The sequence below is a fragment of the Bombus vosnesenskii genome, unplaced genomic scaffold, assembly GCF_011952255.1.
Source record: "Bombus vosnesenskii isolate JDL3184/JDL3185 unplaced genomic scaffold, Bvos_JDL3184-5_v1.1 scf7180000013355, whole genome shotgun sequence".
NCBI lineage: Eukaryota > Metazoa > Arthropoda > Insecta > Hymenoptera > Apidae > Bombus > Bombus vosnesenskii.
This window is the reverse complement of record NW_022882990.1, coordinates 1,614,467-1,634,706: the sequence shown is the minus strand read 5'-3', so window position 1 is coordinate 1,634,706 and position 20,240 is coordinate 1,614,467. Positions and strand designations below refer to the sequence as shown.

Here is a 20,240-nt window from a genome sequence, read left to right as displayed (position 1 = left end):
TCGATGTCACTCACGATCACTCACTCAGAACGTCGCTTCTATCCGCAGAAGTGATATAACAAACGAATCCTTCTATCGTTTGAAAACTTTGCTGTTTGATTTTTTATTCTTGGAATTTTTCTTTTTTTTTCTTCTTTAAAAATAATCTTCAAAGTTGCATGAATTACACAAAATTTATTATTATTGACGATACTTTGGGACGAGTATGTTGTAGGGAGTTAGATTTTGTTTTAGAATTTTGAGTCTCTCAGAAAGGAGAATATTTTTAATATTTGTTTATGATCGTTGAGATTTTTGTTCTCGTTAATTTTGAATGTAGATTGAATCTCGATATATTTGCAGCAGTTCAAACGGTTGTTCTACTTTAAGATTTCTATTTTTAGGCCATTTTCAGCGTCTTTTTTTACAAAGAATTCATATAACGATCATCTCTGTCGATATTTTGGGCAATATCCAGAAATATTTTTAAAGAAAAGCGATACCTGGCAGTAATATAAACCTTCAAATGCATTCACTTTAAAAAGGAAATATTTTTATGATTTTCATAGTTTCGATCGTTCTGTATATCATTTTTTCATATATTTTCAGCCACTGATCCAGACATCCTTCAAACCTAAAACAGATTAACTGGGAATTTTACACGAGTTACGAAAATAAAATGTTCCTATTTATAATGTTGCCGCTGTAGATCCATCACGATTATTTGTCAAGTACACACATTACAAATTGAAAGATCAATTTTAGAGTGTAAACCTATTTTGAATTTATGTTACGCTATTTGTACTGGATTGAATATTAGCAGTAATTATATTTCTGTTGAGAAATCCTTCATTAATTTGTATCGTATGCAGTATTACAGAATCTTTACATTCATTATTCGAGAAAACATCACGTTATTTTTGTAATGTATTCAAAGCCAGTTAATGGAATTTGTCGTAGAATTCGGTGTTAATGAAACAGTAATCGCTTCTTTTTCTTGGCCTGTCTACTTCTTCTCAGAAATAGCTAGATATGGTGTCCAAACAAAGTTGCAATTATCTTTAATTGCTACATAATTTTATCCTTTATGAACAGAATTGCATTTTTATTAATACTGAGGATAATATATTTCTTATGAAACGTTCTTATGAACGTTAAGAAACGTTCATGACGATTTTCTAAAGTTTTCTCACAGTTCTTTGGAGGAGTTTTAAGATATTTATATTGGCAGTTACGGGAGCCTATTCTCGTACTAGATGTTTGTCGTCTTATTCTGACTAACACTATTCGATGATGCCAGTAATGCGTTTGCTTTTTATGTTGTACTGTAATATTGAACATACCGGCTTGAGAATATAGAATTCTAATGAAAATTTATAGCTGTGTGACTAAGTCTACTTTGAATAATTTGACGAGAAAGCTATGACCAGTTATTAGAAAATATCGATTTCTAAGTGTACAAAATTTCAATAATTTATTGAAATGAATAATTATATAACATAGCAAGTCGGAAATACATAAAATTTTATAGATGTCTACTGTTAGATAGCAAGTTACAAAGATAGAAAAACATTTATTGATGTTGCTAAACGTATTTGTGTATGATGAAAAATGAGAATGGTTAAGATTATAAAATACAATTGTCTTTATTTCGTAAATTATACTCGTAATTTAAAGTATGAAATTTTCACACAGGCTATAGGTTTTAGTAATCAACATCAGTACCTAACTCTTACATATACAGGGTGGTTGGTAACTGGCGGTACAAGCGGAAAGGGGATGATTCTACGCGAAAAAAGAAATCGAAAATATAGAATAAAATTTTTTTTTTTAATTTTTCCATCGAGACAACGATCTACAAGTGAAATCCGTTATAACGAGACGTGATAAAGTGCACGCGTACCGAGCGAAAATTCAAAGTCGATTTTCTCGAAATCAAACCCTCGAACGAAAAATTGTTATTCTATATTTTTGACTTCTTTTTTCGCATAGAACCACCCCCTTTCCGCTTGTACCACCATTTACCAACCACCCTGTATATATCGTATGAATTTAAATTAGTTGTTCTTTTTTAAAATCACAGCTGTAAATTAAAGAAAATCATTCTTTAAATTTGTAAAAACGTATTATAAGTGGAAACAAAAACTATAGTAGAACATAATATCTTAAAATATTTCAAATTGTGCAGAGTTCCTGCGTTATAATTTCCTCGGTTAAAGGAATTGTTGCAATGAGGATCAGCTCCATTTTCCAGTAATTCAATCCATTTTCCAAAATTTAATATAGTCAATTAATATTCCTAGAAATATAATTCTGCATTTTTGAATATAAAACCTACACAATTCTTTTCCTTCTAATAAATACAATTTAGATGCAGATCAGATGCAGATCAGATGCACATTTTTTTGATCTTCTGACTATTACGTTATTAAATGATTAAAAACAATTATTTTAAAGTGAAATAATCGAAGAAAAAAATAATCTGATGGATTCGAAGAGTCTTTGATTTGAACAGTCTTTTAAATAACTTTTAAATAACTGCCCACAACGTGTTTTAAGAAACGAATAATATTAATCTAAGTTGTTAAGTTGCTTTAGTTTAATTAATATTAATCTGTATACATAGTTTAGAAGTTACTGATACTTTTAAATGTTCGAGAACGCAGCACAGAATTTCAAAATCAAATAGAAAGATAAACTTGAATTTAAAAATTGTTCTTCATTTGCGGCTTTCATCATCGATTGTAGTCTTATTTCACTAGATTGCAATCGAACATTTATCAATTGGAAGATTAAGGTGATAATAATACACTTCATAATTACAAGCTAAACTGTTATCAATGTTATAAAGAATTATCTATATTTCAACTTATCATCGAATGAAAATTCTTCGGTTCTATGAAAATCTTTCTCATAAGACCCACAACTTCATGATTTAATTAAATACAGTTCTTCTGCAACATCACACAACCTAATTATTGCAAGTCTTCAAATATCAGAGCTACTTTCTCATTGCTGCAAATCCTCGAATTACCAATCTGTATCGTGCTTCCAAACCAACACCACAATTTTCCTTAAACTGTCCCGTGGTCGATCGAGCGGAGAAGCCACAGACTTGGACGAATCTACAAGTATCAACCAACTTGCTAGAAAGTTTCGTCGATAAATCACGAGGAACGGCGTGTGACCTTTCAGAGAACTACCAGTAGCCCGTTCCATTATTCATGCTCCAGTTCGTTAACAATATGTTTGAATCGACTGGAAAACGTTTCGGTGACCGACATGGCTCGACTCTATTCCAATTTTTCCTCGGCAGGAGCCCTGTAGGTTCTGCTGGCAGAAGACGGCCGCCATTGTTACCAGGAGTAGTTCCTGGACAGGGATTATTCCGTAAATTGGGGATACCGCCGTCACCAGTGGCTGTGCCACCCAGTATTCCGAAAACGACGAAGTTACAGCCTGAAGACGCGAAGCAGTCCGAGGTTGATCCCGGTCCTGGCACCACCGGTGTTCCGCAACAGCCCATGGAGGAGAACGAGGTCGAGGGGCCACCTCTCAGCTCGAAAATTGCACCTGCCGAGGCACCGCCTTCCCAAGATATAGCGATGACGTTGGTACCAGTCACGGCGGTCTGCGTGCTCGTCGTGGGCCTCGGTATGGGTGCGTGGTCCCTGAGAAACAAATTTTGCAGGAATCGGAAATCCAAAGAAGACACGGTATGGAAACACGTTCTGTAGATGAAATCGTTGGAAACACACCGTGAGCCTAAATTCCTAGTACCAGCCAAGTTAGAAAGATTGTGTGGCTCAAAATAAAACAAAAATGAAAATTAGGTTGAACTGTTCGCTTTTGAGAAAGTATACAGGGTGGTTGGTAACTGGTGGTACCATTTATTAATTTACCAACTCCAATTAATATTAATTATTTATGAAATTTTGGATCAATACTAGGAATATTTCTAATAATTCAAATTATTTCAGGATTATTTTTATCAATACATTATTGCCCAAATATTAATATTGCATTTTATAGAATCTCAAATATTATAAAAGACATAAATTCAGGATGATTAATTCGTTTAATTCATATAAACGGTGCATCATTTTATTTTTTTATTATATACTTACATATTGCACGAAATATATTTTATTATTCATTTAAATTAATTCAAGTCTGATCAATTGGAGTATCAATTCTATTTTTATCAATAGCAACAGCATTTCTCGGTTATGTTTTACCATGAGGTCAAATATCTTTTTGGTAAATATAATCAAAATATAGAATAAACATTTTTTTTTTTAATTTTTCCATCGAGACAACGATCTACAAGTGAAATCCGTTGTAACGAGACGTGATAAAGTGTACGCGTACCGAGCGTAAATTCAAAGTCGATTTTCTCGAAAACAAAGCCTCGAACGAAAAATGTTTATTCTATATTTTTGACTTCTTTTTTCGCGTAGAATCATCCCCTTTTCCGCTTGTACTACCAATTACCATCCACCTGTATATACAAACATACGTGTATTCGAGATAATTCTTGACAAAACATGTTCGAGCTTCATTCTCTTCAAAACGGAGCGTTAACGTAGTTCTGTTATTCTCGATTCTAGTTTATATCAAGCCATAGAATCTCCTTAAATTTCACTTGTATCACGAATTCAGGCTCACGATGTATAATAAAATATACAATTTTATCTTATTGCAATTCTCGAATTTTTACGTAGCTCCTGAATGTTACTCTCATTTTAACAATTTTTTAATACAATTTTTTAATGTTTTAAGAAAATGTTTCACACTAAGTTGAAACAAGGAATCCTATATTAGATCTTTAAAAACCTTAAAATTTGTCAATCGTATGAGTTTCGTGGTCTGCTTCTGAACATTAATAAAAATTTCAAAAATCGAGTTAATCTATAATGAAGTTGATAAGTGCATTGCTTCGTTCAAACGCAATAGTGTGAAAAAGATTTAACGATTTTTAGCTGAAATTGTTATATTTATTTTAAATATCCTTTTGTTATATTTTTACTACAGTATTTTTTATGCTTTTTTCAAATAACTTTTATTATACGTTTTGACAAACAATTGTAGTATATATAATAAATAAATTTTATAAAAATTCTTAGTTTTGTATTATTATTGTAATAATATTTTACACTATCGACATTGTAAAATATTATTATTCATTGCAGCATAAAGTTACACAGTGTTCTATCTTAATACTATGAAAAGGGTCATGCATGAAATAATGACATAATTAAACATTGAAAACACTTTTCATAATATAAATCTTTAATATAACATTTTATAGATCTCTCAAATATTTTTTTAATTTAATATAGTTATCTTTAATATACATCTTTTAACAATTCCTTTTTCAATAATTAAAAAATAATTTATTCATTAACACTTACAAATTTTAGTATGCATGATCAATTTATTGTAAAAGAAGTGAAGCAATTGAATACAATTTTTTTAGAACTTTCCGAAACAATAATTTTCTTATATTTGTTTATGTAGAAAGAACAAGCTTCAGTCAGTGTCTCAAATATATCAGACGATCCATCGCTTGTCTTAAAAAGATGGCGAGGGCCAAAAGCGCATAACAATCGGTATGAACCCTGGGAAAAAGAGAATCAAAGTGCACAGAACAAACAAGAAGACAAATGGGAATTTCCACGGCATCGTTTAAAGGTTGGTAATTATAACAATTTAGAAACAATTCGCTTCGAAACAAATATGGTAATTATTTGATTGCAAATTTACATTTTCCCACAAATTACAATTTAAGATATACAATAAAATCATTCAAATTTAATTTTTTCATAAGATGCCCCAAATACATATATTGTATTTTATATTTTCGATGTTCCTGATATATAAAGTTATTTTCATACATTTTGATCTTAATACATTTTCTAATAATTACGTGCATGTATAAAATATAAACTACGCGATTAACAGACTGCAACAAATCCACTTTTTGTTATGAAACAGCTAAAGAAATGGGATCTATAATAATAATTAACGTCTAATCACTGTGACAATTTTGAAACTAATAAATTTTGTATAGGTTTTATTAACGACTTGAAATGCAATAAATGCATAAATATCTACAGTCTGAGAGTTAATCTCCGAAACAACATTTTTACATATTACAATTTTCGTCTAAGGAATAACTAAATTCCTTATTTTTCAAATCTTGTTCAACAGGTCTTTAATATCCTTGGCGAGGGTTGCTTTGGTCAAGTGTGGAAATGCGAGGCCTTAGATATTGATGGGAAATCAGGAGCAACTATCGTGGCGGTGAAGACGTTGAAAGAAAATGCCACTGAAAGAGAGCGGCTAGATCTTGCACAAGAGTTACGAGTCATGAAAAATTTGGATCCCCATCCCAACGTAGTCAGATTGTTAGGTTGCTGTACAGAGCGCGAACCGATGTTCGTGATTTTAGAATACGTAAGCGGTGGAAAGCTACAGAGCTTTCTAAGAGCATCTAGAGAAGAAAGAAATCATGGTGGACCCGGATTGACGTCCAGGGACTTAACTGGATTTGTTTACCAGGTATAATATTTTATCAAGTCACATTTTATCCGTGTTGCGTCATTCATGACTTGCAATTGTTTCAATTGTTGTTCCTCTGGCTGTTAGGAAATTCTATAATTCACGCTTTAGGAGATAAAATAATTTGTATTTTGTTTTGTACTTTGTATTTACTCATACTGTTTTGTATTTTGAGCATTAATTGGATTATTGTCGCGTTTGGCATATATTTGATTCGATCATATCAATTGTTTGTATCATCTGGGAACTAAGTGATATTCGAAATATCGGAAGGTTTAACTGAAACTGTTTTAATTTTAACGAATGTAAGCGATACTCAAATATAGATTCAAAATGAATACGATGATGCTTTCAATGACGTAGATATACAAAGTAAACATTCTGACGATGATACTGATACAAAAAATGAAGGTGATGGTGAAGAAACTTTTAATAGAAAAGACGGAAGAGGGTATTTTATGGCCACAAGCGCTTTGAATGGTCTAGATCTTCCTTCTGTAAGAACTAGACTTGAAAATATGTATTATAAATGCGTTTATTATAAATTTGGATTACGGGAGGACTGTTACTAGGAACAAGTCGAGTACGTTTCTCGAATCATTTTTTAACGGATAAAATTCCTTATATAATTATTAATTACATAAATAAGTTCTACACACGGAGAAACTGCCAAACTGTTTATAAACGATATGGGTGAAATAGAAATGAAAGTTTCCGAACAGAGAAACAATATTGCAATAAACAAAGAGTGCAGCATATTAATAAATATAACATTACGAAATGTTCGATTTAATTCTTTCGCTTCTAAATTTGTCTGATCTTAATATCACATGGTTGAATTTATCTTGACAGTTTCTTTCATAAAATATAAAAAACATGTAGATAGTATCCCATTTAAAACACTGAAGGCCACTTTCGTTTCTCAAAAAATATTGGAAGAATAAAAAGTTCACCTATGCTATCATATTTGCTATAGAAAACATTAGAACTTCTCCACATTTCACCTTTAGTAAATATTTACTATTTGAAAAAAAGGCACTAGTCCTGAATATCGTGAACATCGTGAATATCGTGTATAATAATTTTTTCTTCAAACGACAATTTTTTAATAACATGCATCTTTAAATACCAATTTTATGAATTATTCTGTATAAAAAATTTGATAAAGACACAATAAAACTTGATTTTTCTACATAAGAGGAACGTAATCATTTTAAATGCTAACTATAAAAATGAAAATATCGTTAACGGCGTTATATGCTTATTAATTTCTTTCCGTTCTTGAATTTTGGTCAACTAATATGTTGATTTGGTTACATAGCTACAGTATTTAGAAACTGAAAATAAAATGATTTGGAAGTTAAAAGAGTGACAATAAATATACATAATATATTATTGGTAATTTAATAATTTATATTATTGAATACTATTCATATATACGTAAAAAGGTTTTTCCATAAACATCCTGATAGTACATATCACTTTTTAGCTTTTTAAATCGTCTAAATGTTATGAGATATGGAATAGAAAATCAGAAACTAGAAAAGGAGCCAAATGTAGAGTTGGTTACGTAGTAAAAAATGAGCCAGTAATTGATCATACATTTAAAAAATAAAAAATATTATTTAAATGAATAATAATTATAACATCTATGCTTATTAAAATACATAAATTAAATTTTATATATCTTTATCATACAAAGCTTACTACGTAATACATGCCAATTGGTTAAAATCTACATATACGTAACTCATTATTAAGTCCTAAAAATACGATCATTCGTATAATACGACAGTTAACTTTTAAAAAATAAGGTGTTCAAAAAATTAACAAAAATATACTACTTTCTTCTTGTAACTAAAAGAAATATGCTTATTAAAACTATCAATGATTAATTAAAAGTATCACATGTCAATATTACATAGGCAACAGTTTCTTCTTCATCACTGTTAAACATTATCAAACGAGAGCCTTCTTTTCCTGGTAAAATGTCTTCATTTTCTGAGCTTTGTTAATTTATATATGGTTTCTACTTATATCGGTTTCAAAAAATTTTATCGATTTTTTATTAGAGAAGCCTTTAGTTGCTGTTACTCTACAGCGAAGAAACCCTGAGGTGCAAAACGTTAATATTCCGCGAACTAATAACAAATTTGAAATTTCAATATTCAAAAATTCCGTATGCAAATTTAAGATGCGCTTGCACTTAAGAATTTTCATTGCGTGCCGTTCTGTACAGGGATTTCCTCAATTCTCAAACCGTGTTATGCAAATGTCATTTTATGCGCAAATTTTCCCAAATCTCGAATCTTAAAGCGAATCCGTAGTGTAACTAACATTTCCGGTAAAGAATATGCACCCTGAGTATTATATTTAATTATTATAATTATTACATTTGAAATTATTATATTTAAATAATTATTATATTAAAAAATGTATATGTTATTTTCTATTTGTATTATTCCACGCTGTAACTCAGTTTGTTCACTTTAGTTACAGTACGATTAATACAAGTAAAACACTAATATATATTTTTTCAATTACTAATACATCTAATAGCAAGAGAAAAACATTATTTCTATCATAACTTCTATGAAAGAGAATATTATTATGTTTAATAGCGCAAGAATAAAACAAAACGTAATTGGTTAGCTGAATCCATTATTAAAAGTAGATATTTGTCAACGGTTTTATACAGGGTGGTTGGTAACTGGTGGTACAAGCGGAAAGGGGGTGATTCTACGCAAAAAAAGAAGTCGAAAATATAAAATAAAAATTTTTAGTTTGAGGCTTTGTTTTCGAGAAAATCGACTTTGAATTTTCGCTCGGTACGCGTGCACTTTATCACGTCTCGTTAAAACGGATCTCACTGTAGATCGTTGTCTCGATGGAAAAATTAAAAAAAAAATTTTATTCTATATTTTCGACTTCTTTTTTCGCGTAGAATCACCCCCTTTCCGCTTGTACCGCCAGTTTTACCAACCACCCTGTATATACTTAATAGCTTAATAAAAAATAGAATCAACTAAATATATGATCTCTCAGGTCATTTGTATAATTACAATAACTACATTTCAGAGGCAAACATTAATGAATGTTATATTCAAGTACTATTTACATATTATAGATAGCCAAAGGTATGGAATATTTGGCTTCGAAAGGAATTATACATAGAGATCTAGCCGCGAGAAATATATTGATAGACGAGAATCATGCGTGCAAAGTCGCAGACTTCGGATTTGCCAGGGATGTGGCTGCTAATCAAATATACGAAAGGAAGTCCGAAGGTCGGCTGCCCATCAGATGGATGGCTCCGGAGAGTCTCTACGATAACATCTTTTCCGTGAAATCGGATATATGGAGTTTCGGGGTATTAATATGGGAAATTGTAACGCTGGGTTCTACGCCTTATCCCGGCTTAGCCGCCGCAGAGGTACGCTATTTCAGAATTTATTAAAATTCGAAAGATTTTCTTTCAACTAAAGATTTCTAAACAATAAGATCAAATATTTTTCAATTAATCCGCTCGGTGTGATTACATCGAAGGAGTGGATTTACTTTTGGTGAAAATACTCGCATAAATATTTGATACTGTTAAGGTATAATAAATTAATAACTTTATTAGCACACAACATCGATACATATATATTACACTCTGAAGACCTCGATAACCTTCTTACACGCACGCTTGTTGTCAAACAAACTATTCTAGAAGCTTCTAACATCTAACAACAGTCTTTTGTCTCAAGTAAGACCTGGACGTCCTCTGACGCTTACATGCACACTCCCATGTACAGTGTAAATGTATCATCTACCTAACAGATACTTCATTTCAATGAGGATTAAGACACATGTAAATTGTTACAATAAAATATACTATCAATAGGTCAAATGGAACTAATATAAATTATATATTTTTTTTGTGAGAAAAAAGTCTAAATTCTGTCTTGCGAGAATGATGCCAAAATGGGTCTATATTTTGTAGTAAAAGTTTAGAAAAAATATCGTTTGTTTCAATCGTGTGAAAAAAAATGTACGATACATGTATTTTTATGCATATTTAATTCTAGAATATTATGTAGAGGATGAGTTAAATGCATGCCCATATTTTAAGGAATGAATGTACGCACTAGGATAAGCAGAAAACGTCATATGAACGCATGCCTTACCCACCATATTTTTCGAGTTAGGTATAAATAATTAAAGAAAATGTTTGCGAGCTTGTTTCGCTTTTACCGTAAGAATATTCAGCTTCCTCGCGAAGTGATGGATAGGCTGAGGTGGATGGCCGTCATGACCTAAATCCATTAAGCTTTTGTTTCTGAAGCCATTTCGAACGTATTGTGTATTCAACGCAGGTGAACAATGATCCGCGAAGACGGATACAAAATAGATTTAAGACTATTTGAAGAATTCTTGGTATTTTCGAGCGAGTATGGAATAGGGAATTCTTAATGTTAAAATGTATAGTGGCATATGTTGTGGCACGAGACGTACTCTTCGAACATTTGCTGTAATAGCTGCCTACAACTCGAGAACTAAGGTATATGCGATTGTCACGTAGGAGACACAGAAATCACGAAATTAACAGATCACCGGTGATCCTCTCGCGTGGTAGTTTGAACGTTTCACTAAGTTAAAAAATTTGAACTTTAGATATGGTAGTAAAATTTATTGTACGAATCCAACAGAGCGACGGTTCAGGATGTTATAACAAAAAGGGTATTGAGTGCTGATTTAGAAGGGTTCTTATACTAAGGTTTGATCCCCCTGCAAGGGTTATCGTCGGGTGTATATCAGACGTGGTTATTCTGTTACTATCTGATTATTGTTTCGATGGCTATGTCATGCAGGATGTTTTATCTACCCTATTATTGCTTCTGAGCATGTGACACGACATATGTTCATTACTTCATCTGTGTGTAGGTTCACCTCCTGAAGTATGGGCATGCGTTTATGACTCATCCTGTACACTGTAAATACATATAATATTGTATTATACTGGAGAGAAAAAGATCAACAATTATTTGTCTTAAGTCCATCAAGACAATTTTGATTAAACCAATTTCAATGAAAAAAATGTCCAAAATATTGATTTTAGAATTATACAGGGGGGTTGGTAACTGGTGGTACGAGCGGAAAGGGGGTGATTCTACGCGAAAAAAGAAGTCGAAAATATAGAATAACAATTTTTCGTTTGAGGCTTTGTTTTCGAGAAAATCGACTTTGAATTTTCGCTCGGTACGCGTGCACTTTATCACGTCTCGTTATAACGAATCTCACTGTAAATCGTTGTCTCGATGGAAAAATTAAAAAAAAAAATTTTTATTCTATATTTTCGACTTCCACCACCAGTTACCAACCACCCTGTATAATTCCTTTATATTATTCCTTTATAAGGAAATACTTCACCTGTAAAGTAAATATAAAGTTAATTGTAATATTAGCATTAAAAATATTTTACGTACTAAACATCCCACACAGTATTCACTTTAGGAAACGTTTTATCTTTATTCTATCTTAGTTTTATTAGATAATCATCAAAGTGTATTTAATTAGCATATTACAATATTTCAATATAATCATAACACGTTATTGGAGTAATTGAATTTTTCATATAATAGAATAACTTTGTTTTCACATGAAAATATAATACTAATTTTCAACTGACTTGTTAATATTAATAATAAGAAGAAACAAAGACATAAATATAAAACAAAATTACGATAAAAATATAACAATTTCTGAAAGAAAAATATAAAATTTATATAAGAATTTACTAATTTTAGTTTCCATTCTTATTTTTCAATTTTTGAAAGGACTACCCCCAAAATTTTTCTTTAATCGGTATCCTGATAGTCGATATTTTGATAATAGAGCTTCTATCGTGCTTAAATGAAGAGTGCTTGTAGAAAACATTGTACTGTAGTAATACTAAAATTGAAATACTTTTATTGGAAAATGTACTAATTGTAACAATACTAATAAAAACACTGTAGTATGGAATTTAACTACAATCTCCTGTTCTAAATAGTTACTAGCAATGCTGAAAGATGGCGTCACAATGTCGTCTCTATAGAGAAAAATATAACTGTCAATAAATTAATTGTTTCTTGGCTTTTGTCTATAGCGTCTATCTAAATGAATAGAATATTAAGATTTCTTTACAGCTAATAGGTGGCACATACAGGATTTTCTACAGATATATTTTTCTGTTTTATGAATTTGGATTACATTAATGCTTAAGGATTTTTTTCCTCCTGAAAAACTTGTTTCTTGGCAATTGCAGTGTTTTCTATAAGAACTTTTCAAATATTTGTATACAATACTTCTACTAGCTATTTGATTAGGATAGGTATTTAATTAAGATATACTGATATATAATCTTTTCTTGTAGGTAATGAGGAGAATCAAAGAGGGCTACAGGCTAGACAGGCCAGAACACTGCAAGAGAGAGCTTTATAACATTATGTATTATTGCTGGGACAAAGATCCAGCATGTAGGCCATCCTTTGGGGAACTCGTCAGTTTAGCAGAAGGCCTTTTACTCGACGAAACTGATTACATCGAATTAGATAGGTTCCCGGATCATTCGTATTATAATGTGCTCAATCTCAGCGGTGAGAAATTGTAAATGATGTACTCATAATAGTATATTAAGTACAGTGTGTACCATTGACATTGGTCAATTATTCTCAAATAATAAAAATTGTGTGCAGCTTTAAAGTACAGCTAATAAATATTATTCAGTTCGAAAGATTTTATTGAATCAAGTACAGAATACTAAAATTTGGTTCTTAAAAAATTGATACCTGCGTTATTTCGTCAAACATGACTGATTTGTATGAATGTTCAATATTATAATTAGGTTTGTAATTATAAATGACCCGATTATGTAGTTTTTCAAGTCTTTCAGTCTGTAAATACGCAAAACAATTTATAAATCTATTTTGTTATCATGACTGGTTAATGAAATCCAATAATTGTACATAAATTCATTACCAATATAGGTATTTCAAAACCAGTTAACACTGAAATTAAGTTAATCAAGAAATTACCTGAATTATGTCAAGTTGTATATAATATAACAAACGAAACTTCTGAACGTTTCACACGTTGAACGAATTACAAGTATGGATTCCGAAGAGAAACGAACGTCGTGAACTAGTCAGAGTTCAAATAAATTTTTAATTTATATTTGCATTAAACTTTACGCACAAATAAGCATACTATATTCTAGAAATTATATGAAAAGAAACGATATGAAATTCAATAATTGAATGCAGAGAAAACGTTATGTACTAGTTAAGAAACAATTACTCAAATAATGAGAACTTTTTATATATCGTCGTTCAAGTTTAACAGTGATGCAATTGCAAAACAGTGATTTTTCAGGAGACGGGAAACACTAATTTCATTTATTAAAGCTTATAATTAAACAACGAAGGAAATAATTTATTATGTTGATAAACAATATTGTTGGCATCCTATAATTACTTTTAAATAAATATATTATTTTGGTCAGAATAAATGTCTGCACTTACGTCACTATTACACTTACGTCAATATTACCACAAAGTGCGACAGAAATAACGAATATTTCTATAACACTCAACGTCACTTAAGGAAAGGAGCGTTCGTTTATTTGGACGTGCGCGCATTTAATATCGCGACTATTTCGTTATTAAGGAGAAATTGAACTTTTGATTGATGCGAGCGAGATCGATAAAACTGTTGCGGGATAAATTGTTGCTACTGCACTCATAGCCTTACCTAGCATCAGTGGACCAGAACATTCGGAAAATTATGAAACTTTCATACTGAAGAGAGATTAGATCCTGATATATCTGAGACTAGTAATGTACTTACCTTAAAATTTATAAATTTGCAATTACGTCATTATTACGTTGCAACAGCGATATATATTGGTGCAAATTGTACATATGTATTAAGTAAGATCTTTTGTAAGTTATTGTATAGTTATTTTTTATAAAAATAAATCACTCAGTACTGCAATTTGTTTTTTGATGTAGCCAATGAATTGTGGCAAATGAAAGTGCCGTGGCTTACAGATATGCATTCCAATCAGGTCATTGTTTGCACACGCGGTTACTGTACACGCGTTCGTTCAGAACAAAAAATAATGTTACCGTGATCAGAGACAATGCCACGCGTATCTCTGTCAACATCATAAGTACACTCAGGGTAAAAGACAGTTGAGAATTGAACGGCGAAAGGTCAGTTATGGTGATTAGGTCATTCTTAACGCGCAAACAATGCAAACCGTGACTACCATGATTAAGGAGTTATTTGGAATATCTGTCACAATTGTGTTCTGAAATATCCAAAGTTGAAACTCTATTCCGTTTATAAAATCGCGATATTTATGAAAAGCCCACAAAATCGATACTGCACAAACTTCAGATTTAATATTCCAATAAAAAATGACATAGTTTTAAAAAAATGATTTTGGGTACCCTTCTCTGAATGCTTTTCCTTACATTATAACACTGAAAATAATTAGATATTTGCAGCATCTCCTTGAACGCACATTTAAGTACATTTAAAGCAATAAAAACAGATAAGTGTTTTTAAACACATTTATTGAATAGAAAATATGAGAGAAAAATTACATTTGTACCTTAATTTGATGTTAAATTATATCAATAATGAAAGAAATATTTATGTACTCATTTTCTCTGTATTAAAAATTTACTTTTCAATCATTTTTTGTGATCTTACAACACTTTTTTATGCAGGAACGACAATAAGCTTTTGATGGCTTGAATCGTGACACTTTTTAACATAATTACAAGAGCAGGTTTGTTCAAGACTCTGGACTTGAAAGAATTTTTTTTTTTATTTATTTGTTGAAATTACAATCAATTCTCGAAAGAATGTAACAGCAAAGATTACTTGCCATTAGAATAATAAGTTGACAGAGTACTTACCAGTAAAATAAATAGGCTGACAAGTAAAATAAAGGTTGATGGTCAATTTAATAAGTTTAATAAAGCTTCTTTTGCAGGTAACTATTCTTACCTTGCCGGCTCTCAGAGGTAGGGAACGATCTGTGAGTGTCTGTAGGGGAATTTCGCGAGTTTTTCCCAGCGGTCATCACACGCAATAAATCTTTAAGAAGTGTCCCAACCCGCTGCTTCTTCCCCCTCCAGTTTGCTTCTTCCCCTCCACTTTGCTTCTTCCCCTCCACTTTGCCTCTTCCCCTCCACTTTGCTTCTTCCCCCTCCACTTTGCTTCTTCACCGCTCTTTTCTCAACCTCACAAGTACAAAAAATAAGCTACCAATTATGTACAATGTTATCAGCACATTTTCAGGACAAAAGAAGAAAAAAAGTGCTGCTTATGAGTAGTTTAAATGCAATCAATTATTGTAATGCAAAAGATATACAAATCCTACAGTAAATATTGTGACTACGTCATGCCGTCGCGTTAACACTTTTGTCACTTCTCAATTGAAATTCCTTGTTTATTGAGAATGTAACATATGTAATTTGAACGTAACATATGTAGTGAAAGGCGAAGAATATCTGTGCTTAACAAGCTTCAAATGAGAATTCTGTAGATAATATCTTTCTTGTTTTTATTTTATACGAAAAATATTCATTGAATTTCTTGTATTTGTTGGAAATACAAAAAATAGACTTAAAGAAATACATATTTGTTTGGAAATATTAAGAAGTTAAAATTTGTGTAAAAATGTTTTTTTGTAATTTGAAATATGTTTACGTAAATAATTTGTAAAACAAAAATATAAATCTCGGGTTTCCGGTAATAATATATATGTCGGGTTATGGTTACAATTTTGGATGCGTAACAACTCTTCACTTGAATCAGCCACTGTTTCACAAAGCCAAGATTATGTTTACACGTATATACAAGACTACTACAAAGTTTAACGAATATTAGAATTTAACGAATAATAAGTTTAACAAATAATAAGTCTAATGATTGATAAGTTTACCGAATAGTAAGTTTAATGAATAGTATGTTTTACGAATAATAAGTTTAATGAACGCTATTAATAATGTTCTTGGGTTCAAACGAATCCACATTCAACGGGATAACTCTTTGCTAAGCATAGACTAATTTTAGGCGCAAAATACGATTGTCGAAATGCTCGATGTGACACTCTCCAAGGCAATCGCACAAATGCCAGCCTTGTGGAAATTTTCCTCGTTGTACGATGGCATTTGTTTTCTATAATCGTTTGAAAGCATCGAGAAAGTTTCAAACGCCGTTGCTAGGCAGTTTCTACTTGGAGTTTGTGTCCCATTATATTGGTACCTCCGTGGCAAAATCACACGTGGCTAGGCTTGCTCCCAAGGCCGTATTCCACCACAACCACATTTATCGGGAAAACCATGCAACCATTCCTGACCTTCTTTAGGCAAAACGTCCATCCTGTGACGTCACCTCAAGCCCAATCTCGCTTTCACAAATCTTGAACAATTACAATCAGATTGAATTTTTTTTTTATTTATTTGTTGAAATTACAATAAATTCTCGCGTTGAGAATATCAGATTGAATGACAACAATTGCTTAATTACAGCTATGATAAAATCTAGGCTAGAGTATTAGAGGATGTTCCCAAAATTTCCAAGGAAAGGTTTCGGTTTTCCTTGTATAAATATTATTACATTATTTTATATATATAAAATATAATAGTTATTTTATATATATAAAATATAATATAATAGTGTATATAAAATAAACAATATAGTTTTGTGCAGTAAAATTTAATCATTGTTAATTTTAATACAAAAGGCTGTGGTATATATGTAAATTTCCTAGCAAGGGATAGTTCCTATTGGGCATAAGAATATTTCCAACACGTAAAAGGCCGTTCAAATATGATAATAACTTATACTTCGTCGTAAATTCTGCAACTAGCAAGTATAATATTTTTTACAAGGTAAGACAGATAGATGAATAAAATGAAATAGTGATATTCGATGTAGAAAACTCTACTTATTTGAATGTAATTTTATTTAATATCCGATTAAATGAGCTTTTATCGATTGAATCTACTTATCTGTATGTGAATTCATATTGTATAAATGAAAAATCATATGAAGTGGAAATAATTGATAGATGTTTATTATATATGAACACTTATCTTTTGACAAATTTACATAAGGAAGACAGTTTAATGAAATGATAAGAATAACCGGTCGAAATGTAAGGTAAAATGTGTCTCCGATCACGATGCAAAGAAATATCAAATTGAGTAATTGTATCTTCCACTATTTACGAGAGTCTAAATCAAATCGTAATTGCAACTCGAGCATATACGTTAAAAAGACCATATGTATACAGTTTACTTCATTAATTTCGTCACATTCTTAGTGTTTACTATACGCACAGAAGAGAAATCAGGCAAAGTATATATTTTTTCTTCACAAAAATGATCTTCCTGATATTCAATAACACATGTTGCAAATTTTTGTAAAGCAAGAATGCAAGATATACGTTTCAATTATTGAATATTATTTTCTATTTAAAGTTGGAATAATTGACGAAATTAAAATCGTCTACAATGTATGCAGAATTTTAGATTTAGAATTTTAAATTAGAAATTTCGATTACTTTCACGAATAATCTGTCGGAATTAAATGAACGTCCTTGAGAAAAAAATATAGTAACGATTTGCTTAGTTTACATTTATTAGTAGATGCAATGGTGTGCGAATACTTTTTGCAGATATATCATAAGTAGTACATAATAATTATACGAACTACATATACTACTATTTTAAAATGCTAAAACAAGTTTTTAATTCATAACTAAATTATAATATTAATAAATGTATTTTTAGGTCTGAAATGCGTATGAAATACACAAGTACTTACGTAACGTCACTCCTGGGTCCTGTACACAAACACCACACGTGATCGCGTAGCAGACGACGAAGCGTACAGTCAGTATTGGGGTATCGGCTTTTATGCACGCGAAAGCTCGACAGTTCGTCAGTACAATTGATTTTCTCGTGTGCGTTAGTCTTAACTGATTGCATTTAGTAAAATAGTTACGATCTAACTCGAAGTGCTGGAATATATTATGGAGGAAAATAAAAAGACACCTTATTCGCATTCCGGTGACAAGGAGGAAGATGAGGTTAGATTATGTTTCGTTATGAATCATGGACAAATGAGGTTAAGAAATGTGTCAAAATGACAAGAATGAATCTCGTATACTATCATATTGCGTATGATCGTGTTTTAATACTTCAAAGCAAGTGTAATCTTTTGTAGATATTATTGCTACCAGTTACTTATATTCTCCAAATTCCTGGGAAACAAATCAGGGCCAAATTAATACAAGCTTTCAATTACTGGTTAAAAATACCGCAAGATAAATTCCACGCTGTCGAAGATATTATACAGCTACTTCATACCTCCAGTCTCCTGTAAGTTTACGAATCACATATATTTTGAAAATATAAAATATCAACCAACATCTTCCCATTTTTTTCGATATTTTTTTCTTATTCGTGATTACATTAAAAATGGAAGGAAAGGATTATTGTAGTATTTACAAAATATTTATTTATTAATATTTCCAGAATTGATGACATTCAAGATAATTCAGTTTTAAGAAGGGGCATTCCTGTAGCTCATAATATTTATGGTGTAGCAAGTACAATAAATGCTTCAAATTATGGTTTATTTATCGCTTTAGAAAAAGTAATTGCTTTAAATCATCCTGAGGTAAACATGCTGTATAAAAATTCTCCTATCTTTGTTGTAGATTTTAATATCAATAAAATTATTTTAATAATATTAAAATTGATATTAGGGTATGCAAGTATATTTGCAGCAGTTATTAGAACTTCATAGAGGTCAGGGTATGGAACTGTATTGGAGAGATAATTATATATGTCCCTCTGAAACAGCGTATAAACAAATGATAATCAGAAGTAAGTTTTACGTAATTTATGTTAATTAATTCATGTGATTTCAATAACATATTTTTTCATTTTTTTCCTATAGAAACTGGTGGGCTTTTTAATATGGCTATAAGATTAATGCAATTATTTTCTGACTCTAAAGAAGATTACGTATCTTTAGTTAGTATGTTAGGACTTTACTTCCAAATTCGAGATGATTACTGTAACCTGTGTGTAAAAGAGGTAAGTTTCTAGATCTAATGAATAAATTGATATTGTGATATATATTAATAAATTTTATAGTATGCCCTTAATAAAAGTTATTGCGAAGATCTCTCAGAAGGAAAATTTAGTTTTCCCATTATACATGCTTTACGGACTCATCCAGAGGACAGACAAATATTAAGTATCCTTGACTCATAGATGTTATTTTTAAAATATATTTGAATATTATTATTCCTTAATCATTCTTAATAAAGATATTCTTAGACAACGCACTAAGGATAACGAGGTAAAACGATATTGTGTTAGCTTGCTAGAAAAGTTTGGATCTTTCGCCTACACAAGAACCGTATTGGAAGATATGGACAAAGAAGTAAGGAAAAAGATTCAATGTCTAGGTGGAAATCCTTTATTAGTACGACTGTTAGATGAATTGATGAGCTGGAAACATCATGATTCTTAGCAACATGATAAAAATGATAAAAAAGAAGCACTTTGATTATATTTTACCATTTTCAATTATGTATATACGTATCTAAGTTATGTATATTTCATGTTTCCTATGAT

The 20,240-nt window shown here is 31.0% G+C and overlaps 2 protein-coding genes across 2 annotated transcripts in view; both read left to right on the top strand.

Moving 5' to 3' along the window:
- The window catches only part of LOC117237037 (tyrosine kinase receptor Cad96Ca-like), a 63,277-nt gene extending 48,718 nt beyond the window's left edge, over window positions 1-14,559 (top strand). The window contains exons 4-8 of the mRNA XM_033500623.1: window positions 3,296-3,695; window positions 5,500-5,673; window positions 6,193-6,543; window positions 9,671-9,976; window positions 12,941-14,559. Of these exons, the coding sequence (XP_033356514.1) occupies window positions 3,296-3,695; window positions 5,500-5,673; window positions 6,193-6,543; window positions 9,671-9,976; window positions 12,941-13,177 (1,468 nt within the window). The 3' untranslated portion in view covers window positions 13,178-14,559. The remainder of the gene's footprint in view (window positions 1-3,295; window positions 3,696-5,499; window positions 5,674-6,192; window positions 6,544-9,670; window positions 9,977-12,940) is intronic.
- A 3,956-nt stretch (window positions 14,560-18,515) lies between these two features.
- Window positions 18,516-20,240, top strand: LOC117237044 (geranylgeranyl pyrophosphate synthase). Its single transcript, XM_033500628.1, has 7 exons — window positions 18,516-18,679; window positions 18,817-18,971; window positions 19,128-19,272; window positions 19,361-19,481; window positions 19,555-19,694; window positions 19,755-19,857; window positions 19,931-20,240. The coding sequence occupies exons 1-7, from the start codon at window positions 18,623-18,625 to the stop codon at window positions 20,134-20,136; spliced, it is 927 nt and encodes a 308-aa protein (XP_033356519.1). The 5' UTR covers window positions 18,516-18,622; the 3' UTR covers window positions 20,137-20,240.